Source organism: Symphalangus syndactylus, chromosome 18 (genome assembly GCF_028878055.3).
Source record: "Symphalangus syndactylus isolate Jambi chromosome 18, NHGRI_mSymSyn1-v2.1_pri, whole genome shotgun sequence".
NCBI classification, from domain to species: Eukaryota; Metazoa; Chordata; class Mammalia; order Primates; family Hylobatidae; genus Symphalangus; species Symphalangus syndactylus.
Window position 1 is genome coordinate 83957657 of NC_072440.2, and position 18631 is coordinate 83976287.

An 18631-nucleotide genomic window follows, 5' to 3' on the forward strand; every position below is an offset into this window, starting at 1 on the left:
TGTGAGTTAGTGATGGAGCAGGAAACAGCATCAAAGTCCTTTGATTCACAGGCAGGGTCTTATCTGCCAGAAGAGCCAAGAGTGTGGCAGTGATGCTAAGAGACAGGGACCAAACAGCTGGGGGAGTACAGGAATAAGAGCTCCAGGAAACACGGGAAAAAGTCAATTAAACAATTCCCAAGGTCCCAGGTAGCTGTTCTAATGAGTGCCTGGGGGTTTTATGTTTCTGAAGAAGGTAATTCAAAATGAAATGAAAAGATGACTTTGGGACTCAATTCTGCATGTCTGATTTGGAAAAGCTAAGATAGAAAGGCGGAGAAGGAGCTGTAAGAAATACTGAACACATGGTACCAAGGAGAAAATATTCTGTGGGGAATAAACCTTCAAAAGCAACAGCAATAGCTACATTACTGAATGTACTGACAAAAGAGTTGGCAGGAGCTGAGAGGTGAATGTTCTTTTATCCCTGACCATCATTGCAAGTGACAATTTCTTCTTGTTAGCAATCACCAGAATAGTCATCTTTGAGTTACATGTGGAAAACATAGGTTATAATTGAGCAATGCCATGAAATATATTTTTCCCCTTACTCTGATACGATCTGACATCAGCAGAAAGTAGAACCATGGCTAGGAGACTAAAGATTCAGGAAAAACATGGGCTATTATGCCACTTTGAGATGAAGGAACTGGTTGAAGCATTCATCTTAGTGTTTGCAATTGTCCTGCTGTGATGGAGTTGTCCACAGCCACTCAGGAGGCATGAGACCGTCACCACCATCATTTGAGGTAAGGCCCAGGTCCCTCTTGAGCTGGGTTAGGGCAATCACACCAGACAACTTTCCCAAGTCACAAGAGATATTAATAAATTAAGGAAGCAATCAAGATCTGCCGTTGGGTCATCAGGTTAGAGAAAGAATCACTGGGACCAAGGTCGTTAAGGTAAAGTGAACACAGCAAACAGGAAGTGAGATTTCACAAAGGAATTAAGCCTCAGAATGCCAAACCAAAGCAAGGATATATAAGGTCAGGATCAAAAGTGGTGGCTGCAGTACCAGTGTTAGGCTCAGATTAGTAGGGCCATCGAAGACCGTGAGCAAAGAGGAGATTGCCAGGAGGCCTTGATTGTGGGGCTTCCTCCTTACCTGGTTCCACACTGTAGGTTATGGTGGTGACAAGGTGCCTGACACCTTGAAAAGTGGTGATTGTTGGGCAACACCTCAAGGCAGAGAGGCCCATCTCCTTAAAACTGTGGCCTGTGCTCAATCATCTCTATATGAATTTTACCATGATAAGGTTTTACTTAGACGTTTTCTTCTTTCTGCCACTATGGATGTTTTTTTGGTTTCTTCCCTTATTATCTATTGGTGTGTAATCAGATAGAAAAATGAACTTAAGAACTATTTTAATCAAAGCAAATCATAACAAAGAAGGTAAATCTGCTGCAGAAGAAAAATCCCTTAAAGTCAGTATCTTTATACTGTCTAATGCCTTGGCTAAATACAGCCAAAGTTATTCCTCCTGCAGTAGTTTATTAAGGCACAGGGTAAGTTCTAAAAGCCATGGGTTTGAGTGAAGTCAATTCAAACCTACTGCTTTTCTCTAACTCAAGCTGGGAAAGTTGGCTCCTTTGCCTTGGCCTGAAGACTGAACATTGTATGTACCAAATTACTACAGAATGAAGGTCTCAGTTGACTTGCAACTTGAACCTGACTCCATGGGTCACTGGTTCTTACATAATTAGGAAATAAAAAGACTCTAAATTTTCTATCAAGAGAAAGCTGGGTCGATGTTTATGGACTGACGGATTAATATGTGACAACCACCATTAAGTATGCCTACTACGCAGAAGAACATGAAGAAATGATGTTGGGGATACATTAAAATATTGCCCCATCTTTAAGTTATGTATTACATTTTATCAAAGTTGTAGACTTTTCATTGAATAAGGATGATAACCAAATGATCACAGCAGGTATGTTTCCAATAATCACAAAAGTCTTGAGGCCTGATACTGAAAAGATAATTTGAAACAGAAATCTGTTTAGGGTAAGGTTTCTCCAGCTTGGCAATATACTGACATTTTGCGTTCAATAATTTTCTTTTTTTTTTTTTTGTGAGGGGCTGTCCTGTGCATTGTAGGATGTTTAGCTGCATCACTGACCTCTACCCATTAGATGCCAGTAGCAAATCCCCTTCCCTCAGTCATAACAATCAAAAATGTCTCCAGGCATTGCCAAACGTCCCCTGAGGTGCAAAATTGCTCCAGTCGTTGAGAACCACTGGCCTAGAGATATTTTCTCTTTAATATCCCACAATAAATCTATATATACGCTACAGTAAAAGGAACCGAGACAGGACAGAAAAGGTTCTAGTACTGATTATTACATGTGGTTTAGGACATTTAAAAATGTATGCTGACATGCTGACAGCAAAAGTATACTCACTGTGTACAAGAAAACAAAAATCTTTCCACATCAGCAGCAGAGTGAGTTTTGTAAAGCCTTCTGCATCATACTCCACGACACCTCTAAGTAATAAAAACATACACACACAAACAAAAAAAAACCCTCATAAAAATAAGGTATAAAAACAATAAAACCAAGTAAAGAATATATTCGTGAAGTCAGGGTTATTGACTCTGAGATGGGTTTAAGGCAAGTGAGGATTAATGCAGGAAGGGCCTAGGGTTTGGAATGACAGTATCTAGGTTTAAGTCACAGCTTTGCCATTGACTATTTACTATGACCTCAGGCAAATCACTTAACCTTTGCAGCCTCAGTTTCCTTACCTGCAAAACAAGTATAAAAATATTTGCAAAATTCATTACAGGGTTGTGAAAAACAAATAAGATAAATCATAAAATACTATACAAATGTGAGTTATTACATTAATTATGAGTAGAAGGACATACTAAGAAATCAAGTCAGCAATGACACTGTAATGCCAAATGTCAGCATACTACCTGTACAGTGATTGTTAAGTCTGACTTTCACTGGGCACTACATAGTAATATGCAATGACAGTATCACTAAATTTAGTGTTATATATTACTTTTCTTCTTGAGCTGGGTTAGGGTAATCACACCAGACAACTGTGTCCCCTTTCACTGTGTCCCCCTGTCCTTACCACTGGGCTTAAGGCAAAGTAGCAACATTAGATGGGTGGATGCTGGGTTCAGGAAGGGAGATGCATATTTCATGTGTCAAAAGAGAACATCCCCTGACCTCTGAAGGGGCCAGGCGCAATTCTGTAGGCTCACCTCATCAATTTCCCTCAAGAGCTGAGCACCTGGAGGATGTCACCATAATGTGACAATACTAACCACGCTAAGGACAGATATAATTTTCTTTCTCATCCATACAAGGAGGACTCTGATGTCATTAGAGATGCCTTATCCCTGACCAAACCAGGCCAATCGGACCATTGATATTGATGCCCACCCAGTTTAAGTTGGAAGGAACAGTTACACCCCTTGTAAAGGCAAAAGAACTAAGATACTGAAGGGTAAGTGATCTGCTAAAAAATGGTTGGTATATCATTCAGATCTTAAGTCGACAATTCTTTAGTTTATATTTCTATGAATTTATTTATTTATTTTTTGAGACAGAGTCCCACCCTATTGCCCAGGCTGGAGTGCAGTGGTGCGATCTCGGCTCACTGCAACCTCTGCCTCCTAGGTTCAGGCAATTCTCCTGCCTCAGCCTCCCGAATAGCTGGGATTATAGGCACTTGCCACTATGCCCAGCTAATTTTTTTTTAAATTTTTTTAATTTTTTTGAGATGGAGTCTAGCTCTGTCACCCAGGCTAGAGTATAGTGGCATGATCTCGGCTCACTGCAACCTCCGCCTCCAAGGTTCAAGGGATTCTCCTGCCTCAGCCTCCCAAGTAGCTGGGATTACAGGCACCCGCTACCATGCCCAGCTAATTTTTGTATTTTCAGTAGAGACGGGGTTTCACTGTGTTGGCCAGGCTGGTCTCGAACTCTTGACCTCATGATCTGCCCGCCTTGGCCTCCCAAAGTGCTGGGATTACAAGTGTGAGCCACCGCGCCCGGCCTAATTTTTGTATTTTTTAATAGAGACAGGGTTTTGCCATGTTGGCCAGGCTAGTCTCAAACTCCTGAGCTCAGGTGATCGCCCACCTTGGCCTCCCAAAGTGCTGGGATTACAGGCGTGAGCCACTGTGCCTGGCCTCTCTATGAATTTATAATTAGCCCAATAATGTTATAGTGCTGATATCAATACTTTTCAGATCCTGCATCCCATAGGCAAAGACAAGTATGTAATCCTTTTTAGTATACTACTGTACTACATGCATAATAAAACATACGCAAAAAAGTACATTAAAAAGTGAGATTTGAAAGCAATTGTAAATGTAATTTTCATATATTTCTTGTACTTCAATAGAGTGAGCTGTGTAACTTCTGGGGTGTGTGTACTACATTTTGGAGGCCACTGTGCTAGCTTCTTCATGTTTAATTATATATACTAAAGATAATCATACCTAAAAATAAGAAGATCAATGGTATTATTTATTAACCACTATTTGTATCAAAAGTATTTTCTCAAAATGTTCACAAACAAAGCTGAAAAAAATCTTAAGTATTGAAGACTCATGTGAGAGGCATGTGAGAGCATACTGTTTGGTTATTGACACTTCTATTTTGGAGAAATGAAAAATTACATTATGGGAATGAGAAAAATGTCTTAAAATTGGTTTGAGGAGTCAGAAATTTTCTTATAATTGTGCTATGGTTTGAAAATTATATCCCAGAGGGTGACAAATCATTTTCTTGGTTTCATCTTCTCTCCCTATTCCTAATTTCCTTTTTTCCTAATTTCCTTATTTAAAATTTTAATTTTGTATTACTAGATATATTTATATATTTATAAGCCTTCTGTGGAATAAGGTGGGCTATCATCAGACCTCTAAAACCTTAGTGCCTGGTTACCCACAATGGGTAGAATGTTCCACCTTCTAAAGACTGTGAGGAAAACGCATTCCCTGTCTCACTGAGCAAAGACTGAGGAGAAGCTTGATCAGGCCTCTGACTTACTTAAGGAAACAGGGCTGCAGGGCATCAGCCACAGGCAGCCAGAAGGAAAGGGCAAAGGCACAGGGATGGAGCAGCCAGAGGCGCCCATGGTGTCACAGGCTTCCCTCTCCCCTATCGGTGCTTGCTTTCAACTCCTAACCTCAAGTGCAAGCCACCGCTTTTGCAACGAATGCTGGATTTCCTCCCCAGATCTGTGTGGCACTGTTGGCAGTGGAGTCCTAGCAGGAGACCTGAGTCCTGGGGAAATGGGGTTCCTGCCCTGGCTCCACTTCTTCTAGGGGCGTGACTTCCATTGGGTTACTGAACTTACCGCAATTTCAGAGCTTCTTCAACAAAATGTGTCAGTGATGCCTGCCTGGTTCACCCCATGGCTACTGTCAGGGCATGGAAGTGAAAAGTGCTATGCAAATTGTAGAGAGTTCTACAACAAGTGACCGTTACCACCATTACTACTGTTGAGTTCAGGGCTGTCCAGGCTGCTGCTCTACGGAAGATATTTGATTCTACCATTTGCCAAAGAATACAGAAAAAAAAAGGGGGGGGATCCTGGGAGCTTTGGTATAAACAGCATACCAAAAAGGATCAAAGTGGCATTAAAAAGGTATCATGTGAGGCCGGGTGTGGTGGCTCACGCCTGTAATCCCAGCACTTTGGGAGGCCAAGGTGGGTGGATCACGAGGTCAGGAGTTTGAGACCAGCCTGGACAACACGGCGAAACCCCGTCTCTACTAAAACTACAAAAATTTGCTGGGTGTGGTGGCCCATGCCTATAATCCCAGCTACTCAGGAGACTGAGGCAGGAGAATCACTTGAACTCGGGAAGTGGAGGTTGCAGTGAGCCAAGATCATGTCATTACACTCCAGCCTGGGTGACAGAGCGAGACTCTGTCTCAAAAAAAAAAAGGTATCATGTGTAAGAACTAAGTGCTATTTTCTTAATCAAGCCCCCATGTTGAGGTCATCAGCAAGTGAGGGCATCACCGGTATATTGTTCAAACAGGGCAGAACTTACGTGCCAAAGTGACTGAGAAAAGCAGCAATATACTCTCTTCTTTTGTGATACCCTTGAATCACGTACTGCACCTGGAATAGAAACCCAAAGCTGAGAAGTAGAGTGGGAAGCTTTTAAATGCTTTATTATAAGAAATTTCAAAGATTCAGAGAAGCAGAAAGAATAGTAAAGTGAACACCGGTATTCCCATTACCTACATTCAACAACTATGACTATTGTGCCTACTTGCTTCCTCCAGCCATCCATCTATCTATCAACCTATCAATCAACACTTCAAAGGAAATGAGAGACATCATGACAGTTCACTCCTAAATATTTCAGTATGCATCTCTAAAAAATAAAACTTTCTTCTACATAACCACAATACCATTATTGTACCCAACAAATTTAGCAATTGGTCTCTGAATTCTTCTAGTACCCTGTCCATTTTCAAAATTTCCTAATTGTCCCCAAAATGTTTATTTCTATGTTTTAATTCAAAAGAATTAAAATAATTTTTTTTTTTGAGACAGAGTCTCGCTCTTGTTGCCCAGGCTGGAGTGCAATGGCGTGATTTTAGCTCACTGCAACCTCCAAATCTGGGTTCAAGTGATTCTCCTCCCTCAGCCTCCCAAGTAGCTGGGATTATAGGAGTCCGCCACTATGCCCTGCTAATTTTTGTATTTTTAGTAGAGACGAGGTTTCCCCATGTTGTGCAGGCTAGTCTCGAATTCCTGACTTCAGGTGATCAGCCTGCCTCAGCCTCCCAAAGTGCTAGGATTACAAGTGTGAGCCACTAAGCCTGGCCCAAAATGTTTTTTAAAAAGCAATGTATGATTAAGGATCAGCCATTTGTTTTTAATGCCTTTTAAGTTTCTAAATCTATAATAAATAGTACCTCCTTGAGTGTGTGTATGTGTGTGTGCCTGCATGCACACATATGACACTGATTTTTCAAATAAATTGGGCTATGTCCAGATGTGGAATCTCACTCATGTAATCCCAGTATTTTGGGAGTCTGAGGCAGGAGGATTACTTCAGGCCAGGAATTCAAGACCAGCCTCAGCAACACAGCCAGACCTCATCTCTACAAAAAATAAAAGAAATTAGCTGGGTATGGTGATATGCACCTATAGCCCTAGCTACTCGGGAGGCTGAGGCAGGAGGAATGCTTGAGCCCAGGAGTTCAAGGCTGCATTAAGCTTAGATGGCATCACTGCACCCCAGCCTGGGTGACCTCATCTCTTTAAAAGAGCAAGATCTTATCTCTTAAAAAAAAAAAAAAAAAAAGAAAAAAGAAAAGAAATTGGGCTAGTAGTCTTGTAGAACGACTCAATTCTGTTTTCTTCCTTTTTCCTTTACTCTCTGTATTTCCAATAAATTGGAAATTAGAGCTAAAGGGTGATTAGGTCCAGGTTGCACATTTTTGGCAAGAAAACTTCCTAGATGATACCAGGCCTGATCACTTGGCTAAGGTGACGACAGCCAGACCCCTCCATTGGAAGGGAATGCTCCCTCTGCCACAGTGAATAGTCTATGGACATACCCTCTGAAGCATGGGAAGACCTAGTTTCCCATCAACCTTTCACCTAATGGTTTTAGTATTTATTGGAGATCCTTGTCTGAATCAATGATTTCATTAGGGACTGCAAAATGATGATTTTTGAATCCCATCATTCCTTTTGCATACATCAGCTGACATCTCTGTAAAGAGCTTTCTCTCATCAAATGGGGTTATCTGGTTATCCTGAGTTCCTATTTAAAAAGGCAGAATAATGCTTCTCTCATTTTAAAATTCTGATATTCAGAATAAGGAGCATTACAATAGGAGATTTTATTTTGCTTTGTCTTTTTATATTTCCTCATTATCACCCAATGACAGTTTCTATAAAAAAATTGCGAACTCATTAAGCTAGGCATCTGAAAGTTAGTCATTTACCCACCAGCTTCTAACACGAAAACACATTCCTTATAATGTTCTCATGATGGCTGGAAGAAACAGTGGGAAGGAGAGACCCCCAAAATTGTTTATATTGGCTATAACCACACTGAGTTTCCATGGCTAACAAAAGCTCAAGATAAAGTGCTTGAAATAACGTTGACACAATTGGTACTGATAGCCATGTTGAACCCTTTAAATGTAAAACAATTCTATTTATATAATAGGGGTTTATGTCAATTTATAAAAACAGCGCTTACTTTGCAGGCTTAATGCGGGATCAGAAATGTTATTTTGAGAAAAGAAAAACAGATGATAAGTTTGCTTAAGTGGCTTTGTTTAAAAAGGGGATGAAAACAGTTCTGTATACTGATTTTAAAAACAGAAAACCATTTTAACAGAAACCCACAACAAAACTGGCTATAAAGATAGATTCCAATATAATTATGGAAATTCATTTGAAGAGATTGTTTCTAAAAGCAGCCCATACTGTCCTCATTTGTAGCAAATAGAAGAACACTAATTTCAAAAGACAAGTAAAATTAATGAAAGAAAACCAGATAAGAAAAATTGACTGATTCTTATATTTCTGGGAAAACGGTGTTATAATTTTTTTTGAGGAAAATGTATGACTAGAAATTAATCTCAATTGGAGAGCTTTAAAAAGGCTTTTCTTCTCCATTCTAGAAGATCAAATTTGCATGTTTCTCTATAATTCTGGGACACAGATTTGAAGGCAGTGCAAAGCCCCAGAATGTAAATAAGAATTCTGTCCTCCGATCAGTTTTGCAGGAGGGCAGAGGCTGGGGAAATTTGGTCTGATGAGAAGCAACCCCTGCATGAGGGTTAAAGCCTGGAATCTGTGCCAGGCCCACAGACGGCGGAGTTGCTAGATTTTAGTTTCTCTGACATTTGAAAAATAATACTGAAGCCCTTGAAATATTATTGTACTTTTAAACTATTTTCTATATAGAAGTGAGCTATCTTTTGAGTGAAAGAGACAAACAAAAGATCTATTTTTCCAAGCCAATGTGAACAAGTCAACAGGAGCAAAGAAAATTGCACTCTGGCAACTAAACAAACTGAGTCACAGCCCATGTGGGAGAAGAAAGAGAGTCAGCATTGTTTGTGCATCAGTATCACTAGTTTTCAGCTAAATGTACTAGCTGGACATTAACAAGTATATTCTTACACTTTTTGGAAATATCTAACAATAATCGTTAGACTCAGCTACTTGCTAATGAAATGGCTCATTAATGTAGCTAAGAGAAGCTTTAGGTCATCTGACTGAGTATAAGACCAGCTGACTGGCTTGGCGTGGTGGCTCATGCCTGTAATCCCAGCAATTTGGGAGGCTGAGGTAGGCAGATCACCTGAAGTCAGGAGTTTGAGACCAGCCTGGCCAATATGGTGAACCCTCATCTCTACTAAAAATATAAAAATTAGCCAGGCGTGGTGGTGGGTGCCTGTAATCCCAGCTACTCAGGAGGCTGAGGCAGGAGAATCGCTTGAACCTGGGAGGAGGTTGCGGTCAGCCGAGATCGCGCCACTACATTCCAGCCCAGGTGACAGAGTGAGACTCCGTCTCAAAAAATAAAAAATAAAAAGACCAGCTGACTTAGGAATCTTACCCTTAGGCACAGGACTCTAGTGAACTGGTCCCAGATATGGTGGGAAGAATCAAAGGCTGACTATTAAAAAGTAAGGTACAGAAATGCAGAGAGGGATGAAGGTAGTTTTAAACAATTAATCTGATATCAACTACTGCCAAACACATGCACACACGCGTGCATGCACTGGATAATTGGGAAGCAATGGGGTTCCAAAGTTTTAAAGTTTAAGAAGGTGCAAGATCTGGCAAAAACTGGGTAAAGGAAATTCAAGAAAGACGTGATTTAAATCCCAGACATAAAGTTAAGAGATGAAGATAAGACTGGAACAGGAGGTCAGAATCCTTACAAAAGGAAGAAAGAGAGCAAAGAAATAGGGAGAGAAACAGATTAACTGTAATTCACAGTAGGAAGGGCAGGTGTCAGATGGAGGCTGAAACTGAGCAGACAGTCCGAGAAGGATGGAGCATGCATGATGATTTTGGGTACATGGTGGACTGGAGGAAGAAATCTCACAAGAGGGATGAGTTGGGGACTTGCTTTTACCTTGTTGGTGAGCAGGTGGCATACTTGAGGAACGTAATCAATGAGACATCCTCCTCCTGGAAAAGCTGGGATATGAAGAGCTGAGGAGCCTCCAAGTGCACTGAAAGGACAAGAGTACAATGGACACTTCTCTTAGGGCTCAAGCAACTTAAGAAGTGACACCCCCAAGCAGACTTGGCTTCTCTTATCAAAGTCTGGTCACCAACTGCCTAGGTTAATGATGATGGGTGTATGGGCTTCACTTTATGATTACATTTCTGTATTTTAATTCATTTAAATAAATTAGCATGTTTGCATTATACATCATTGATAACACACAACAGTACAGATTAGAACATTTTGACTGGTATGGGTAAATGTCTTACCAACATTAATGGGCTGTAAGTATTACTGAAACATACACTTTTATACTCTTCATTATGCCCAATTCTTTGCTGGGCACAGATAAGTTATTCGTTAAACATTGAAACTGAACTAAAATGAATTGCTGCAACACTCTAGTTCTACAGGTTATCAGCCATTATCTTGTATTTCAAAAGGTATACAAGAAGGTGCAGTCAATAATCACTGATCCAGGCACTAAGATACAATGTTGAATCAGAAATAATTTCCAGAACTTTCAGAAATTCCTTCTTTCAGGCCAGGCATGGTGGCCCACGCCTGTAATCCCAGCACGTTGGGAGGCTGAGGCAGGAGGATCACTTGAGGTCAGGAGTTTGAGACCAGCCTGGCCAACATGATGAAACTCTGTCTCTACTAAAAATACAAAGATTAGCTGGGCGTGTGGTGGTGGACACCTGTAATCCCAGCTACTCGGGAAGCTGAGGCATGAGAATTGCTTGAACCTGGGAGGTGGAGGTTGCAGTGAGCCAAGATCACACCACTGCACTCCAGCATGGGCGATACAGTGAGACTCAGTCTCAAAAAAGAAAAAAGAAAAAAAGAAAAAAAAAGAAATTCTTTTTTTCAGTTTAAATTAACCAGCACACAATTATTGAAAGAAATTGTTCAGAATTTTAAGGCATACATTTCATTTATCACCCTTAATCTTGACTTCATCTTCTTTCCTATGCTCACTTTCCTTTTGCCTTAGTTTGTTTTTCTTTTCTTAATTTCATTTTAATGCATATACTTCTATAAGCCCCCTAAACCCTCTCTGTAATATGATGGGATATTTTTAAAAATCCCTAAAATCCCTTAATGTTGTGATTACTTCTTCATGTTGTGATTATTTATTTATAATGTTGGATTATTATCCAAGACCCCACAGTTACAAGGTTGTAAGTGGAAGAAAAAGGTGTGACAATAACTGCCTAGAAAATCATTTCTAAAGAGTTCAGGGCAGCCGGGTGCAGTGGCTCATGACTATAACCCCAGCACTTTGGGAGGCTGAGGTTGGCAAATCACTTGAGTCCAGGAGTTCAAGACCAGCTTGGGCAACAGAGGAAGACTTCGTCTCTACAAAAAAAATTAAAAAATTAGCCAGGCATGGTGGTGCACACCTGTAGCCTTAGCTACTCGGGAAACTGAGGTGGGAGGATCACTTGAGCCTGGAGGCAGAGGTTGCAGTGAGCCGAGATCGTGCCTCTGTACCCTAGCCTGGGTGACAGAGTGAGACCCTGTCTCAAAATAAACAAACAAACAAACAAAAAAAGAGTTTAGGGCACTTTGACTCAGTCTAGGGTTTGTGATACAGGGAGTATGTATGTGAATGTGCATATATATGTATAAAACACTACTAAAAGGACTCCAAACCCATCCTGTCTCCCTATTGACTACAGATTTCTGAAATTAATTTTCCTGGTAAAAATAAATTTTGTGGGGCTGGGCACGGTGGCTCACACCCGTAATCCCAGCACTTTGGGAGGCCGAGGGGGGCGGATCACAAGGTCAAGAGATCGAGACCATTCTGGCCAACATGGTGAAACCCTGTCTCTACTAAAAATAGAAAAATTAGCTGGGCATGGTGGCATGCGCCTGTAATCCCAGCTACTCAGGAGGCTGAGGCAGGAAAATTGCTTGAACCCAAGGAGGTAGAGGTTGCAGTGAGTGGAGACCGTGCCAATGCACTCCAGCCCGGGCGACAAAAGTGAGACTCCGTCTCAAAATAAATAAATAAATAAATTTTGTGTTTGCTCATGCAAATAAAGAGTCTAAATGAACAAAATCTCGAGTGACACAAGGAAGTCAATGTGGAGTGGAAATATTCAGTATTGACTTTTTCTACTCAGATGTTACCTAAAAGCACAACTCTGACAGCTGAGAAAATTATAAGACAGTGTTTGAGTAAGTATGACATTAATGAATCATCTGCATTCTGCAACTGCACAGAATCAGCAAGGCCATCATTTCCTTTTGCTACGCTTAGAGTAGGCATTGGATTAGATTTAGCCTAAACTCTGAAGATGGCTAGGAAAATTCCTGTGACTTCCTATAAATCAGAGGAAGGCTTTTTGTCTCCTCTTTGTGTATGCACAAATAACACAGAAGGCACGTCTAACCAGAAGGTTCTAATGATTTCATTAGGATAGAAAGCTGATTAAGAAAAAAAAATCCATAGTGCAAGAAAGATAAATACAATATTTATGTCCTGTAGCTACTGGTTGAATATCTGCATAACATACAGAATGGCAAGATCCAAGCTACCCGTAGCTCACTTAGAGGAACAATCCTCGGAATAATAAAATTCCAAAAAAGAAAGTAAGTTGGATGCTTCCCTGGAGTTGACAGTAATAGGCTTTGACTTATATAAAATATTACAAGAGAAGTCTTTAATCAGTCATTAAATTATATACAAGGAAGGAAAACAGTCTGAGTAATCCTTTAAACTTGAAACTCTCTCCCTCTCTCTGCTTGGATTGTGTCATTCTGAAATACAGCCGTTAGACAAAAATTACCTGTAATGATGGAGAAAAGCAGAGGTGTGAAGAGATCCAAAGGCCAGGTGTTCTGCTGCCAGGCCCGTGTTTCCGCACCCTGCTTCGGTCACTACCAAGAACTAACACATGTTGCTAGGTGCTTTATCGCATTATCTAATTAAATGCTCTCCATAGTTCAAAGAGGTGAGAAGTATCACTGTAGTTTTACATGTGAAAAAATCGAGGCTCAGAGAACAGAAAATACTGCCTAGGTTCACACAACTAGACATAGGTAAAACCAAGATCTGAACACAGGTTTGCCTGTCACCAGAGTCCAGGCTGTTTCTGCTGAAATATGTTACCTCCCTGAGAGGAGGGGGATTTTAATCATGAAAGACTACAGGGATGGGAAGAAACAGTAGGTCTGGCTATCAGGGAGCGAGGCCAGCATCCCAATATGATGAGGTGCTCCTAGAGGCTTCAGACCGTCACCAAAATAGACACTGTGATGTACGGCTCATCTCCATTTACAATTTCCCACACAGCAGCAAGCAGGAACTTCTCTTAATTTTGTTCATACCTCAGTACTGTCCTACCCCAAGCATCAAACAATCAGATTCATCTGATCTCAAATGTGATGGACCAGACACTCTGGCAGGTCTGATTCTGAATGACTTGGTTGGCCGTCAGGGGCAAGCCTCAACAGGTGTAAAGCACTTTAAGCACTACGAAAGATAGTTTTAACTGAGAGTTTATTTTTTAAAGGATGTCATTTCACCCTTTATTTAACTCAGTAGTTTCTTAGTTTGTAAGGGTCCAAAATCTACATCCAGTGTCACACACTGATAAGTGCTGCTGATTCATGTATAAATATCCGCCTCACGGGTAAATATTTAACAGGCTTGCTATAGCCTGAATGCTGCCCTGATCATGCTGAATAAACTAAGTCAAGTGCCATGAAATAAAAGAGTCATTATGTTTTTAGAGGGTGCAAGATGGTGGTAAGGCCTTGTGATCTCTAACTCTTTAATATTCATGAATCAAAAAATATTGGGCTGAGCATGTACAACAGGAAACTCACCCTGTGCAGAGATTCCAGGACTCACTCAAGACATTCCCAGGACTGCAGGGCTGGCTGAAGAGAAGGCAGGGCCTGACCAACCCACTAAGTGGCTGGGGAAGAATTATGAGGAGATGAAAGGGACCACTTGGCATTGATACTTCTGATCCGCAGAGTGGTGCAGGGAGGAAGCAGGGTGAGAAGGAAATCGGTGTGGCAGGGGCTCAGGCTTAACTTGGGAGGAGAAAAGGGTGATAAGGGCTGTTCTGATGAGAAAGTACCTTCTATCTCTTCATGGAATAAAATAAAACATGAAATTAGTTGATAATCCTTAGAACTGAAACTTAATCTGTGGATATAAATTAGAAGGATGAGGCCAGAGTTTTAAAAACTTTTCCAATGGTAGGGGTAATTAAATAGACTAAAACGAAACCAGAAAAGCATTTCTAGGTCAGTCTTTTTGGCTCTAAAACTCAAATGTATGATCTGTCTATACTGAATGTATTAATACTAGTCTTTTCCATGCAAATGAAACTAATAGAGCCCTTTGTGAACTTCAGTCTGTCTGCAAATTATCACATCTCTCATGTAGTCATGAGCCACATACAACATTTCAGTTAATGATGGACCCCATATATGACAGTGGTCCCATAAGATTACAATACCATATGTTTACTGTCCTTTTCTTATGTTTAGAAATGTTTAGACCCACAAATACTTACCATTGTGTTACAACTGCCTATAGTATTCAGTATAGTAACATGCTGTGTATGTTTGTAGCCTAGGAACAATAGGCTCACCAGACAGCCTAGGCGTGTAGTAGGCTACACTATCTATCTAGGTTTGGGTTGGTACATTCTATGATGTTTGCACAACGACAATACTGCTTAATGACACATTTCTCAGAACGTGTCCTGGCCATTAAGCAATGCATGACTGTATTGAAGACTTAACTTGGCTGCAATGTGACAGCATAAAGGAATTGTTTTTATTTTGACATAGAAAAATGCAGGGAGTCAGCCTGTCTGAAAGCTTGACTTGGGACAATGGGGTTTTGATTCTGACCCATTATGAAACAGCAACTCCCCTTCCTCCCACGTGGGGTTTTACCTTACTGGTCAAGTAAAACGAGCAAAACATAATTTAGACTGGAGAAAATTAGAAGGGCTAGTGATTCGCAATCATAATTCTTGCTTCTATCAAGTTTTCTTTCTTTGGTTCTACTCAACTTTCTCATCAGTTCAGTGGGATAGCACCACTCTCAAAGACACCTGGCCAGGCACAGTGGCTTGGGCCTGTAATTCTAGCACTTTGGGAGGCTGAGGCAGGATGACTGCTCCGGGCCAGGAGTTTGAGACCAGCTTGGGCAACACAGCGAGATTCCATCTCTAAAAAAATTAAAAATCAGCCAGGCATGATTGTATGTGCCTATAGTCCCAGCTACTCAGGAGCCTGAGGCAAGACGATCAGCTGAGGCCAGGAGCTGGAGGTTGCAATGTGCCATGCTTACACCACTGCACTCTAGCCTGGGTGACTGATTGGGACTCTGTCTCTTAAAAAAAAAAAAAAAAGACATCTCTCTCAAAGCATTAGAATGGTTAGAGTACCAATTAGAGTTACATTAACACAAAAATAGCACCAAGCACTCCAAGACAGACGTTACTCTAAAAGTCTTCTCTGTCCAAGGGTCACGACAAGGCATTGTCAGAGACATTTGGGTCAGCCTTAGCATCCTGCTTTGGCCCCTGAATTGGGTTCTGAGGGAGAGGAAGTTGACCTGACTGCCTCCTCCACAGTATGATTCAGGGGCTGTTGGAAGTCGAAGCATGGAAAGGGGAACATCTAGGATGTAGAAACAAGGCAGCCTGCAGACTCCAAGCTAAGAGAAATCCTAAAGCAATGTGTGCTGCCTTCAATCCATTTCAACAAACACTAACTGTATGCCTAACTATGTCTAAGGACTTGAGTTTCCCATTCTGAACACGACTAGGGTACCAACGATAAGTCCTTCCGAAGTAGAGGAATGCCAGGGACCTCAAGAATCTGGGGCACTCTGTAATACTAGATTATGTTTCCTGGTGGCCTGCCAGGAGAGCCATTACCATGAAACAACTCACTGTTATTTATTGAGATCCCACTTTTGCCAGACACTCTACTGGGCAGTTCATGATCTCTAAACCTCACAACAACCCTGCCAAGTAGACCTAATTAGCCCCATTTACAGATGAGAAAACTGATGTTCTAAGAGTCTAAGTATCTTATCCAAGATAACCCAGCAAGTAAGTTGCAGAGGTGGGCTTGAACCCAGGTCTTTCTGGTTCCAAAGCCTATGTCCTTTCTCATTAGGAATTCTTTCACAGAAAGATGAAGTAGAATTTTAAAAAGTCTAATCCCTACCAATATACTGAAATAGTAGAATAAGTGATTAAAATTGTCTTCAAAGCTTTTATACATAAAATTAATCACCTTGTCATCTCACTTTTTATCATCTTAAAGATACCATATGTCACAACAAAGTAACTTGGTGGGACTAAAAAAAAAAATCACTCATAGTTCTGAAAACCCAGAACATAGATATTAAATTAAGGAGAGACTCCAGTTTTGTTTTCTTACTTTCTTTTCTTCTTCTTTTTTTTTTTTTCCCTGAGACAGGGTCTTGCTCTGTTGTCCGTGTGGTGGCGTGATCACAGCTCACTGCAGCCTCAACTTCCCAGGCTCAGATGATCCTCCCAGCTCAGCCTCCTGAGTAGCTGGGACCACAGATGTGTGCTACCACGCCTGGCTTTTTTTTTTTTTTTTTTTTTGTATTTTTAGTAGGGAAGGAGTTTCACCATGTTGTCCAGGCTGGTCTCGAACTCCTAGGCTCAAGTGATCTGCTTCCTTGGCCTCCCAAAGTGCTGGGATTACAGGCGTGAGCCATCACGCCTGGACTTGTTCGGTTTTCTAGCTAAAATTTTTTTTTTCTAGCAAAGCATTTTCTAGACCTGTTGTTAGCTCTCAACTCATTTTATAGATTCAACTTTGAGCCATCTCAAGAGTGTCAGTCCTTCAGTTAAACAAAATCAAGGTGTAATTCGATATGGAGAAAATTTAAGTGAGTACAATAGGACAAGAAAATAAAAGACAGGAGAGGAGATCAGAAAGACGAGTTAAGTACACCAGTGGAAGAAAATCTGGGTATTCACATGGAATCAGAGGCTCATGGAAGCATCGATTCAGGCCTGGCTGTATTACATTTGTGACTAATCTAATATTTCTACTAAACACACTTTATAGCTGTAAGTAAGGACTCTGTGAGAGTACTGTATGCCAGTTTTTGTTTCTCACTTTTAAAGGGACATATAAAAATGGAAATGTTGAGACAATGACAACTATGATTAAGCACTCAGAAAACATTCCTCCTTGGAGCAAAGTCTAAAAAAGTTGAAATTGCTAAGTTAAATAACTTTAAAAATACAGGCCGGGCGCGGTGGCTCATGCTTGTAATCCCAGCACTTTGGGAGGCCGAGGCGGGCGGATCACGAGGTCAGGAGATCGAGACCACTATGAAAACCCGTCTCTACTAAAAATACAAAAAAATTAGTCGGGCGTGGTGGCGGGCGCCTGTAGTCCCAGCTACTCAGAGAGGCTGAGGCAGGAGAATGGCGTGAACCCGGGAGGTGGAGTTTGCAGTGAGCCGAGATCGCGCCACTGCACTCCAGCCTGGGTGACAGAGCGAGACTCCGTCTCAAAAAAAAAAAAAAAAAAAAAAAAATACAGCATTATTAAATAGAGTAATTAAAAATATGGGCTGGGTGTGGTGGCTCATGCCTGTAATCCCAGCACTTCGGGAGGTCAAGGCAGGTGGACCACTTGAGATCAGGAGTTTGAGACCAGCCTGGTCAGCATGGTGAAACCCCGTCTCTACTAAAAATACAAAAACTAGCCAGGTGTGTGGTGGTGCACACCTGTAGTTCCAGCTACTTGGGAGGCTGAGGCAGAAGAATTGCTTGAACCTGGGAGGCAGAGGTTGCAGTGAGCTGAGATTGTGACACTGTACTCCAGCTTGGGTGACAGAGCAAGACTCTCTCAAAAAAAAAAAAAGAAGGCATACTACTGTACGGATAATTTTGATCAGCTGTTCTCTGATCAGGCACAGTATAAATGAGAAGAGTTTAAAAGGCATTAAGAGGAATTTGGTTGGTAAATGAATTCTCCACAGAACAGAGTAGTGAATAATAACTCCATTTACTAAGCACTAATGCATCATGTCCTGTATCAAGTGCTTTTCCTCTATGATATCATCTTCATATCAGCCTATGAGAGAAGTGTTATCACATCTTACAGATGAGAGCACGGGAACTTCAGAGAAGCTATAGAACCTCTCTAAGGCCATATAGGTGGTGAATGACAAAGAGGCATCAAACTCCAGGTCTCTCTCACTTAAATCTACCCCACTCTTAGGTCTCTGGTTATCACTTTTGTGACTTCTATGTTCTTATCTGCTTACCTGACATCTGGTTCCACATGTGACTTGGGTATTTTAGTAGATGCTTGGGCTGACCAAGTCCTTGAGGGTGTTTCCAGGA

At 41.1% G+C, this 18631-nt stretch overlaps 1 protein-coding gene across 8 annotated transcripts in view; it reads right to left on the reverse strand.

Annotated features, from left to right (window-relative positions):
• BABAM2 (BRISC and BRCA1 A complex member 2) overlaps positions 1-18631 on the reverse strand; it is a 577548-nt gene that overhangs the window by 96284 nt on the left and 462633 nt on the right. For all 8 annotated transcript variants that reach the window (XM_055253180.2, XM_063623865.1, XM_055253179.2 and 5 more), the window contains 3 exons: positions 10146-10245; positions 6072-6142; positions 2447-2529 (listed from right to left, as the gene is read on the reverse strand). In XM_055253180.2, the coding sequence (XP_055109155.1) occupies positions 2447-2529; positions 6072-6142; positions 10146-10245 (254 nt within the window). The remainder of the gene's footprint in view (positions 1-2446; positions 2530-6071; positions 6143-10145; positions 10246-18631) is intronic.